Genomic DNA, 12,621 nt, shown 5'->3' with positions numbered 1-12,621 from the left:
AGCATTCAGAACCTCGGAATCCAGTGCTCAGAGTTAGACACGAGTCAACATGGATTCCCCAGCCTCAGACAAACCCTGTGTCCCAAATTCCTTACCGGGGCTTGAATTCCTGACAAGTGTTCATCGGCCCACCCCGTTCCACATTAGCTTGGTAAATAGTCTGCCTCCTAGCAAACTAGATCATGTGCCCATGACCTCATTCTGGATGACTGCATCCAAATTCTACACCTTACTGAAACTTAAGAGCACTAACGGCAACTTTATCTTTCCCCAAAGTCATTCCAGGCTGCATGTTTCACCAGGCCTTCCATTTGGATTTAGGCCGCTTTCTCACCATGGCTCATTCTTATGCACCTAGCAATTCCCCACCCAATGCATAATCGCAAATGAGTACATCTGAAAGGGAACTAGGCACTGAGGGAAGACTGATCTATACAGTACCACCAACACCCCACCCCCACTCACACTGAAAATAAAACTGTGGGTCTCTAATCTGTTACTTCCATTTTATTTAAATTTATGCTCAAAACAGAAACATGTCTTGTGTTATAAACCACCCAACATGCAAAACTATCCAGAAAACACAACGAACAAGCCAACATGTCAGTGACTTAACTTATGGGCAGCACAGTGGTTAACACTGCTGCCTCACAACGCCAGGGACCCGGGTTCGATTCCCGGCTTGGATCACTGTCTGTGTGGAGTTTGCACGTTCTCCCCGTGTCTGTATAGATTTCCTCCGGGTGCTCCGGTTTCCTCCTACAGTCCGATAGACGTACTGGTTGGGTGCATTGGCCATGCTAAATTCTCCCTCAATGTACCCGAACAGGCGCCGGAATGTGGCAACCAGGGGATTTTCACAGTAACTTCTTTGCAGTGCTAATGTAAGCCTACTTGTGACACTAATAGAGGAACTTAAATCTATAAACTTAAACTTTACATCAGTGAACTGGAACACTCCAAGTATTAGGGAAAAGCCTTGTTACATTAGGAAGTGGTTGGACAGAAAAGGATTGATTAGATATGAAGAAAGGTACATAGAATAGGGTTTCAGTCAATTATAGATACAACTGGGACTAACACGAACATAGAAAAGTCTTGCCAGGTAGAATCCTCACAGTACAAAAAAGAGGCCATTTGGCCCATCAAGTCTGCACCAACTCTCCGAAACAATATCCCATTTAGGCCCTCCCCTCTGCCCTATCCCTGTAATCACAGTAAGAAGTTTAACAACACCAGGTTAAAGTCCAACAGGTTTATTTGGTAGCAAAAGCCACACAAGCTTTCGAGGCTCTGAGCCCCTTCTTCAGGTGAGTGGGAATTCTGTTCACAAACAGAACTTATAAGACACAGACTCAATTTACATGAATAATGGTTGGAATGCGAATACTTACAACTAATCCAGTCTTTAAGAAACAAAACAATGGGAGTGGAGAGAGCATCAAGACAGGCTAAAAAGATGTGTATTGTCTCCAGACAAGACAGCCAGTGAAACTCTGCAGGTCCACGCAACTGTGGGAGTTACAAATAGTGTGACATAAATTCTGATTCTAGGATCGCATGATAAAGACTCAGGAGGAAAAAAGCAGAAATATTTATGTGAAATAGTGTGACATAAACCCAATATCCCGGTTGAGGCCGTCCTTGTGTGTGCGGAACCTGGCTATCAGTTTCTGCTCCGCGACTCTGCGCTGTCGTGTGTCGCGAAGGCCGCCTTGGAGAACGCTTACCCGAATATCAGAGGCCGAATGCCCGTGACCGCTGAAGTGCTCCCCAACAGGAAGAGAACAGTCTTGCCTGGTGATTGTCGAGCGGTGTTCATTCATCCGTTGTCGCAGCGTCTGCATAGTTTCCCCAATGTACCATGCCTCGGGACATCCTTTCTTGCAGCGTATCAGGTAGACAACGTTGGCCGAGTTGCAAGAGTATGTACCGTGTACCTGGTGGATGGTGTTCTCACGTGAGATGATGGCATCTGTGTCGATGATCCGGCACGTCTTGCAGAGGTTGCTGTGGCAGGGTTGTGTGGTGTCTTGGTCACTGTTCTCCTGAAGGCTGGGTAGTTTGCTGCGGACAATGGTCTGTTTGAGGTTGTGCGGTTGTTTGAAGGCAAGAAGTGGGGGTGTGGGGATGGCCTTGGCGAGATGTTCGTCTTCATCAATGACATGTTGAAGGCTCCGGAGGAGATGCCGTAGCTTCTCCGCTCCGGGGAAGTACTGGACAACGAAGGGTACTCTGTCCACTGTGTCCCGTGTTTGTCTTCTGAGGAGGTCGGTGCGGTTTTTCGCTGTGGCGCGTTGGAACTGTTGATCAATGAGTCTAGCGCCATATCCTGTTCTTATGAGGGCATCTTTCAGCGTCTGGAGGTGTCTGTTGCGATCCTCCTCATCCGAGCAGATCCTGTGTATACGGAGGGCTTGTCCGTAGGGGATGGCTTCTTTAACGTGTTTAGGGTGGAAGCTGGAGAAGTGGAGCATCGTGAGGTTATCCGTGGGCTTGCGGTACTCTTGATGCTCTCTCCACTCCCATTGTTTTGTTTCTTAAAGACTGGATTAGTTGTAAGTATTCGCATTCCAACCATTATTCATGTAAATTGAGTCTGTGTCTTATAAGTTCTGTTTGTGAACAGAATTCCCACTCACCTGAAGAAGGGGCTCAGAGCCTCGAAAGCTTGTGTGGCTTTTGCTACCAAATAAACCTGTTGGACTTTAACCTGGTGTTGTTAAACTTCTTACTGTGTTTACCCCAGTCCAACGCCGGCATCTCCACATCATGATTATCCCTGTAATCCCATGCCGTTACCGTCGTTAATCCATCCATCCTGCACATCTTTGGAGTGTGGGATGAAGCACCCAGAGTAAGCCCACACAGACACGGTGGGAATGTGCAAACTCCACACAGACAGTCACTGAAGGCTGGAATCAAGCCCGGGCCCCTGATGCTGTGAGGCAGAGTGTTAACCACCGTTGGTGCTAACCAGTGCTAAACAACTTTATCTTTTATCATTTTTCTTCTTTCCAATTGTAATTTGTGGCTTATCAGAGCAAAGTTATGGTACATTTTAGTCCTGAAGTGGACTTGACTCTCTCCACAGACCTGCCCTGAATCTTTCCACCACTTTCTGTTATTATTTAAAATGACTGAAAACTCGAGTTGGATTTTATGCTCCGTCCTTGTTCTTTTTGCAAGCAATATTCTGTGCGTTTCAGGTGTGGGTTGCTTGATGGTGAAGCCACACTTACGTGAAGTCCTGCAAGATGACACGAGCGGGTTTAAAAGGTACTTCAACATTCTGGTGTTGCGTCACCTTCCAGTTCAATATGTTTTCAACATCATCTTTCTTCACAAGGAAACAGTCACAGTTTCTGATTGCTGCTTCCAGGAGCACTCGGATGGAGAATGGCAAACGCGCTATTGAAGGAAAGAGAAAAATAACTTAACGCAACCATCACAGGCTATAAATTACATGAGCAGAAGAATAAGCTTTTGAGAAACTGATGATGGTTAGGCAGGTAAGCAGCAGAATTAGTAAAGAAATAGTGGGATGGGAAATGGTGGAACAACAGTAACTTGTATTCATATAGCACCTTTACCCAAATAAAAGATTTGATTGGATTTATTGTCACATGTATTGGGATACAGTGAAAAATATTGTTTCTTGCGCGCTATATAGACAAAGCATACTGTTGGTTCACAGAGAAGGAAGGGAGAGGGTGCAGAATGTAGCGTTACAATCATAGCTAGGCTGTAGAGAAAGATCAACTTAGTGCGAGGTAGGACGATTCAAAAGTCTGATGGCAAAAGGAAAGATTCCAGAGGGAAAAGGAGCTGCGTTCAGTTCTCGAGTACATCCCGCGTCCCCGGAAACAAAGTTTAACACCAAGTTACATGAGGAGATGATAGGACGCATAACCAAAAGAATGTTTGAAAAGGTAAGTTTTCACCGTGTCTTAATGGAAGAGAGAAAGGTGTGGATACAGAGAGCTTTAGGGAGGGAATTCCAAAGCTGAGAGCCTTGACAGTTGAACCACATTGAAATGGTGAGGAATCTGATGGGGTTGGACAGCCAATGTGCCAATCCATCAGTAAGTAGATGCTCTGGCAATTACATTAAGCTAATTCTTCATTAAAGACAGATGATGGCTATTGGTTCAATCTCCAACAGAGTATAAATGGACGCAGCTGGAGTCGGAAAACGATAAGGAGTTTGTATCTCTGCTAAGCTAGATGGAGAATAAACTTGCTGAAGGTAAAAGACAAGTTTCCTCAATCACACACTGACAGTTAATATTAACAGAGTTGCGTCAAAAATATGTCTGCACCCACTAGATTGTCATCAGACTACCAACCAGCAGATGCAGGAAAACCTGTCTAATTCACTATATTTCCTCAGGTCTGTGGGCTAATCACTTTGCTGCCAAATCAACAGCTTTTTCCTGTATTTGCCACTGATGTAACTTGCGAATAACAGGCAGATTAGGAATTACATATTATAAATAGTGGATGTTCCTTTTTCACAAAAAAGCATTTTTGCTACTTTGCACCACCATGCATCACTATTTAACTTTAGGGAAGGCAATGGACAAGTGTTTTTATCGCTAAACTATTAATCCAGGAACTCAGCTAATGTTCTGGGGACTCAGGCTCGAATCCCACCACAGCAGACGGTGGAGTTTGAATTCAATAATAAAAAAAAGAAATCTGGAAGAATTTACAGAATACAAAATAGAGCAGAAGAATCTACTGATGACCATGAAACCACTGTCGATTGTTGGGAAAACCCATCTGGTTCACTAACGTCCTTCAGGGAAGGAAATCTGTCGTCTTTACCTGGTCTGGCCTACATGTGACTCCAGAACCGCAGCAGTGTGGCTTACTCCCAACTGGCCCTCGAGCAACTAGGGATGGGCAATAAATGCTGGCAAGCCAACGCGCCCATGTCCCATGAATAAATAGAAAAAAAATGTTTTCCAGTTTTATATTTTGCTGTCTTTTTTTTGTATGGTGGTAAAAACTCAAATATGAATATTGAAACCAGCTTCTGGCGAATTCAGTTCTGACATCTGCACAAAGCAAAACAGAACTGAAAATAAACCATATTATAACAAATTATTGTTAATAGTCTGCTGGTTGAGGATTTACTTGTATTCAGGTGGTGGGCATTAACTAGGGATTCATATGTGTTCCTATCGGAACAGACTGAAACTGGTTGTTGGATTTGGAGGTGCACGCTCGTAATGTGCATCTCCGTAAATAAAATCTTATGTGTGTAGAGACTGGGCTCCAGTTCCATCCTTCACTGCCTGTTTTTCTTAACTAGAACCAACAGTGCCCTCCCGCTGTTACACGGTGGCACAGTGGTTAGCATTGCTGCCTCACAGCGCCAGGGACCCAGGTTCGATTCCCGGCTTGGGTCACTGTCAGTGTGGGATCTGCACGTTCTCCCAGTGTCTACGTGGGTTTCCTCCGGGTGCTCCAGTTTCCTCCCACAGTCCAAAGATGTGCAGGTTAGGTGAATTGGCCATGCTAAATTCTCCCTCAGTGTACCCGAACAGGCGCCAGAATATGGCGACGAGGGGATTTTCACAGAAACTTCATTGCAGTGTGAATGTAAGTGACTAATAAATAATATTTACTTCAACTTTAGCAATTTACACTTCTTAATCTCACAATAAATGCAAAAAGGATCCGACAAGCACTATTGAACAACATTTCAAGTTAAAAGGACAACACTGCCGGTTCATTTACCTATCTTCATATAAAAACACTGCAGTCTTTTCACTGTCACAAGTTGCAAAGTGCACAGCAGAAGCATCATAATTCCTCAGATGTCAAGACTAATACTTAAGGAAGGGTAGCACTGCCTCTTTTACGCAGTCTTAAGAGGGGCTTGTACCATTAGTCCCCAAAGCGCACATCCAGTGACAATCCAACTTAAAATTGCTGGATTCACCAAGATTGGCACGCGACCATTGAACAATCTAAATATCTCCTCCGCTCAATGGATAAATTGTGATACACTTTCGTGGAAAGTTCAATGAGTTTTCCTCACCATATCTGTCATCTTCCAATTTGGTCAGATTGTAGAACTTCTTTTCTTTCCAATTAGGATCAAGGGGTTCCAAGAGATTGACGTAGGGATTTTTCACCATCGTTAACATGCCCAATGGACAAAACCTAAGATATACAAACATTCCACACATTACAAAGTGACAACTGAGTTGGAGGACTTAGTGATTTACATAATGATTTGGTTTTGGCCAATTTTTGCGACAGAAATACTGTCCAAATAGTTGCCAGATATTGTTTAACAATACTTTTGATGGTAAAGTGGATAAGATGAAAATTAGTCAACAGTATAGCTTACTTTGTCAAGAGAAAATAAAGGAATTAAAATTTGAGCAAAACTGGTTATAAATCGAAACCATCATCAATACAAAAGGCGTGTATTATGCCATCAAGTTCTACCCAGTGTTCAGTTCCGTTCCTCAGATAGTGAAACAACCCGTGTCTACATGCAGCAAGGAGGCCTGGACAATATCCAGTCTTAGGCTGATAAGTGGCAAGTAACACAAAGAAAAGAGTCATGAATAGTAAGCTGGTATCGTCAGTAAACATATCGCAGGTCCAAATTATAGGCACATAGAAGAGGGGAAAAAGGGCAAAACGCTGCCTCATCAGTAAGCACATCTCACTGGGCAACTTGACTACTTACCATCCTCTTTTAGTTTATCAAGATATTATACAAAGCACTAAACATGTATTATAAACTGTACTTTCACAGGTACATAGAACATAGGGGACATTCGACCCCTCAAACCTGTTCCATCATTCATTTAGATCATAGCTGATCTGTACCTGTGACACCATCAACCCACCTCAGTTTCACAACTCTCAATATCCTTGCCTGACAAATATCTGTTAAGAAAGAACAGAAAACGCTGAAAAAATTCAGTTGGTCTCGCAGCGATTGTGGCGAGAGAAACAAGAGTTAAGGGCCTGAATTTTTCAGATGGCATCCTTTCCCAGCATCCAAAGAGGCAGCGAGGAAATCAGCCCCTTGCTCGAGAGGATGTCCCAGCTTAGCGAGCCACCAGCCAATCAGCAAGAGCTCCAGTGGACAGACAAGGAAGCACTTGAAGATATCTGAACCTAAATCCTGGCACAGAGGACAAGGTAAGTTTTGCCGGGGGTGGTCCCAAGGTGGGGAAGGTAAGAAAGGCCTGGGGGGGCCAGAAGGGGGCGATCGGGGTGTCTGGAGAAAGGCCAGTGGCGGGGTGGGGGGAGGTGGAGCAAGATCCAGCAGCCAGTGGTCTTGAAGTGCCCCGTCAGATGGGGGCTTCTGAGGGAGAGGCATTAGGTGCGCATGTCGCTTCCCCACCCCTCCCCAAAATCTAGGACCAGTCTTTTACAGAATTCCCAGTTACATCCTCCTGTCAGCCTAAAAATTGAGGTTGTAAGGGAGACAGCCCTCGAGTGTCCAGTTAAGTGCCTCAATTGAGGCAAGAGCAGGCTTCTTGTGCAAAGCCTTGCCCACCCCAATATAAAACCACTTGGCGACTTCCAACAAGACATCCCAATTAACCAACTGCAATGGAACATCCATGGTTATGTTAGACTTGTACAGAATCTTAGACCACACTAGGTAAATCAAACTCGTATAGAATCTCACGTAGACAACACTAGTTAAATCAATTTGTGTAGCATCTCAGACTACACTAGTGAAGTCAAACTTTTGCAGGACCTTAATTAGACCACATTTGGGAGTACTATGAACATTTCTGAACATTATAAAAAGATGTGGAGATGCCAGCGTTGGACTGGGGTAAACACAGTAAGAAGTCTCACAACACCAGGTTGGACTTTAACCTGGTGTTGTGAGACTTCTTACTGTTATTACATTATAGAAAGGACAGAGACACTGGAGAAGGTGGAAACTAGATTTACAGAATGATCCCAAAAGTGAGGTTAAACCGATTAGGAAAGATTGAACTGGCTGCATCGTTTTTCTCTGAAAAGGTAAAGATTGAGTGGCCAGTCAGAAGTCTTCGCGATTATAAAGGAGTTTGACACAATAGGCAGAGGGAGGATATTTGGACTTATGGATGAAACCATAACCAGGACTATCAATCTACAATAATCCTCAATAAATCCAGCAGAGAATTCTGGAGAAATCTCTGTACACAGGGAGTATTTAGAATGTGGAACTTGCTATCACTTGGAGGACCTGTGGCAAAACCATAGATACCTGTTTAACAGGAAACTAGATAAGTACACGAGGTAGAAAGGGATAGAAGGATATGCCTTCTATTCTCACCAGGGTGGGAAGAGGCTTGTGTGGGACATAAATTGCCAGAATACACCAGGTGGGTCTGTTTGCTCTTTTCCTCTCAGCTCTGATGAAGGGTCATCTAGACTCGAAACGTTAGCTCTATTCTCTCGCCATACAGATGCTGTCAGACCTGCTGAGATTTTCCAACATTTTTCTGTTTTCGTTTCAGATTCCAGCATCCGCAGTATTTTGTGTTTATCTGGGTCCATTTCTGGGCTGTAAGTCCTATAGAATTCAATACCTCATCAACTTCTTCAGTTAACTTAAACACTTCAATTATAATCCTCTTAATACTCTCCTCAAGGGAAGCCTAATTAATGAAATATCTACCTCTCTCTTTCATACTAGCATCCAAATATACACATTAGGAACGGACTATGCATCAAACCTCAAATACAGCTACTATCTGATGTTGGGGGTGGGACTAACATTTTAAATTTTAACCTGCCTTGCACAACATTAAGGACGGCACTGTCGCCTCACACCACCAGGGACCCGGGTTCGATTCCCGGCTTGGGTCACCGTCTCTGCAGAGTCTGCACGTTATCTCCGTGTCTGTGTGTTTCCACTGGGTGCTCCAGTTTCCTCCCACAGTCTGAAAGACGCGCTGGTTAGGTGCATTGGCCATGCTAAATTCTCCCTCAGTGTACCCGAACAGGCGCCAGAGTGTGGTGACTAGGGGATTTTCACAGTAACTTCATTGCAGTGTTAATGTAAGCCTACTTGTGACACTAATAAATAAACTTATTAATGAATCAATTCAAAGAAAAGTATAACTTCTCCAAGTCAGACCAGAAAATTAACACAGTGAATAGCGTACTGCACTAAACTTTCATAAACCGCTAAGCTGCACTAAATCCCAATTCCCATACCTCCTGAAAGAAAATAATGGAAGGAAAGAAATTAAAACATCAGAAATCATTGCAAAAGTTTCAATAATCTGTGCTGTACCAAAACCAAAAGTTGCAAACTTTAGTATCACAATACTTTCCAAACTGATGCCCATGAGATCTGCAGTTATATTGGTGTGTCTCGAGCCAGACATAACACACACTTCCAACAGTGTCTCAAGCTCTGTGCAGTACATTTGTCGACTTACTCACATGAAACAACTTGCACTGATATTGTGCCTTATCACCAGCTAAAAATGTGTTCAAGGCATCTCACAAGCCAATGACGTACTTTTTTCTGTGTAATCACCTTTTACTAAGCAACCCAAATGCACCCAACACGTTCCCAAAAACAGCAAGTGAAGTTAATTACTTTTTGCTGCCTTTGAAAAAAAATATTTAAGGGACAAAGGCATCACTGGCAAGGCCAGCTTTTATCATCCATTGCAAAGTGTCCTTGAGAAGGCGGCAATGAGTCACTTTCTTTACCTACAACTAGTCTGTGTGCGGGTGTGCCCACAGTGCTGTCAGGGAGGAAGTTTCAGATTTTCACCCACAACAACACTGGTTGAGATGATTGGGAAAACACTCTCCTTTTTTTGAGGAGCACAGTGCCTGCAGCAGTGCAGCACCCCCTGGGGACAACATCTGAAATGTGACCTTCCATAATGTGAACAGTGAGACTTTGAACAAACATAGAGGAGAGATTGTACCAATCAACAGTTTTCCAATGAGTTCCCCCACACACTAACAGCCCAAGAAAGCAGAATCCTGCACCACTAAAGTTTATTTATTTATTAGTGTCACAAGTAGGCTTACATTAACACTGCAATGAAGTTACTGTGAAAATCCCCTAGTCATCACACTCCGGCGTCTGTTCGGGTACACTGAGGGAGAATTTAGCATGGCCAATGCACCTAACCAGCACGTCTTTCAGACTGTGGGAGGAAACCGGAGCACCCAGAGAAAACCCGCGCAGACATGAGGAGAACCTGCAGGCTCCGCACAGACAGTGACCCAAGCCGGGAATTGAACCCAGTTCCTTGGCGCTGTGAGGCAGCAGTGCTAACCCACTGTGCCACAAAACATTTTGATTGTGGCCAGCCGACTTCAAACTCTTAGCATCACTGCAAGTTTCAAATGGAGAAAATGTAAAAACCAATGATCGGGAGACACAAGTTCAAATTCCATCACAGCAGCTGGGCAGCTTAAATTTAGATAAATAAATCTGGAATAAAAATTGCATCAGTAATGATGACCATGAAACTATTTGATTGTCATACAGAAACCACCTAGTCCACTAATGCCCTTTAGGGAAGGGAATGCTGTCCTTGCACGGTCTGAACTATGACTTGAGACTGAGTAGCGCGGTTGGCTATTTAACTGCCCTCTGAAATGGCCTAGCAAGTCACTCAGTCGCGCCAAATGGCAATGACAAATTATAATAAGCACGGCACAAACAGCAGCAGGTCAAGAAGGCTGACTTCTCAAGAGCAATTTGTGGCAGGCAGCAAATTCCAGTCTCGCCGTCGATGCCCACATTCCACAAACGAATATAACGAGAGACACAGCCACAAATCCAAAACACACTTTGAACATTTTCTTAAGAGCTTCAAGTTTCTTGGTGTTCAGATCACCAACCACCTGTCCTGGTCCCTCCACGTCGACACTACAGTGAAGAAAGCCCACCAGCGCCTCTACCTTCCCAGGAGGCTAAGGAAATTTGGCATGTCCACTACAACTCTTCCCAACTTTTACAGATGCACCATAGAAAGCATTCTTTTTGGTTATATCACAGCTTGGTATGGCTCTTGCTTTGTCCAAGACCGCAAGGAACTAGAAAAGGTCGTGAATGTAGCCCAATCCATCACACAAAACCAGCCTCCCATCCATTGACTCGGTCTACACTTCCCGCTGCCTCAGAAAAGCTGCCAGCATAATCAAGGACCCCACGCACCCCAGACATAATCTCTTCCACTTTATTCTGTCGGGAAAAAGATACAAAAGTCTGAGGTCACATATCAACTGACTAAAAAACAGCTTCTTCCCTGCTGCCGTCAGACTTTTGAATGGACCTACCTTGCACTAAGTTGATCTTTCTCTACTCCCTGCATTACATTCTGCACTCTCTCATTTCCTTCTCTATGAACGGTATGTTTTGTCTGTATAGCGCGCAAGAAACAATACTTTTCACTGTATGCTAATACATGTACCAATAATAAATCAAATCAAATATGGTTTATACACACAAACTTGCAGCACGCGAATCCTAGCACTTAAAGAAAACATTTAGTAATCACCTCTCGAGATCTGTTGGAATGACAAACCAGAAGTCAATGGAATCCATATCACATACTGTTCTGCAATACTGTTAGAGAACTCTGAGGATTTGTTTGTTTAAGAAAGTGAGATGTCAGATTTACTATGCTGCAAGAAGGTAACACATCGAAAAGCACAGATAGTTTATCTCCAGCTTAAACCTGTGGGTGTGTTGCTGATTCCTAACACATTCCTGTGCTTTATCATATGCACAGACATTGAAGATTACTATGTCAACTGTCTACATTTTTCTCAGCAGAGGTGTCAATGCAGGCGAGTGATTGATTCAAACTGAGCAAACATGGTATTGTACTGAACTCTGAGTAGCAATTAAAACAGGTCTGTTTCACCGTGAAGGGGATTGTACATTAACAGATAGGCAGATTTCTTTCCACATTTCAGCGTGTGATCACCAAATTGAGAAAACTGTCATAACAACACTGTTGATAAACAGGTTGCAAAGTGATTTCCATTTAATTGGTAAAACTTGTTCTGGAGGTTCTAGCAGGGCTGAGTAACATTATGGTGCAATACATATCTTAACTGTTGACATCGTGACAAAGCGCGCGGACTTTATTAATGTCCTTTTGAACTCTTTAAGTAATGTCTAAACCGGCAGTAAATAGCCTTTATTAGATGTCAGAGTTTAGCAAGCAATCATTCCCAGTCGTGTTTCACTATTTAAATATAGAGCTAACAGCTACACTACCTACCAATTTAAGATAGTCAATTGAGCGCATAGCGTGACTAATTTATACTGCCTGAAGTGACATACATTCAAATACAGGAATCTGTTCTTTGCACAAGGAACAGGTTTTAGCCTGCCACCTTTTTAGTTACTCGGGTGCCTATAGTTCCCTATTACACTCTGACCAAAGCATCACCATGCAGAAAGTATATCAAATCAATCAACACCCTTTTCTCCTGTCAAATAAATTGTTGTGATAGTTTGAAATTTGGTTTTCTTGTGTTTGCCCTGATGAGCCCCAGATGAAAAGCTTCAGCAGCACGTCTCTCTTCTCAGTAATATTTAAACACGAGTAAAGATCAGTAAAAATTAGTCGTTGCACTCTCTCCCTG

At 43.4% G+C, this 12,621-nt stretch overlaps 1 protein-coding gene across 1 annotated transcript in view; it reads right to left on the bottom strand.

Moving 5' to 3' along the window:
* Nucleotides 1-12,621, bottom strand: part of aco1 (aconitase 1, soluble) — a 63,738-nt gene that overhangs the window by 48,843 nt on the left and 2,274 nt on the right. The window contains exons 2-3 of the mRNA XM_078214034.1: nucleotides 6,053-6,177; nucleotides 3,243-3,411 (exon numbers count right to left, since the gene is read on the bottom strand). Of these exons, the coding sequence (XP_078070160.1) occupies nucleotides 3,243-3,411; nucleotides 6,053-6,161 (278 nt within the window). The 5' untranslated portion in view covers nucleotides 6,162-6,177. The remainder of the gene's footprint in view (nucleotides 1-3,242; nucleotides 3,412-6,052; nucleotides 6,178-12,621) is intronic.

Source organism: Mustelus asterias, chromosome 6, assembly GCF_964213995.1.
Source record: "Mustelus asterias chromosome 6, sMusAst1.hap1.1, whole genome shotgun sequence".
Classification (NCBI taxonomy): domain Eukaryota; kingdom Metazoa; phylum Chordata; class Chondrichthyes; order Carcharhiniformes; family Triakidae; genus Mustelus; species Mustelus asterias.
This window is presented reverse-complemented; position numbering and strand designations above follow the sequence as displayed.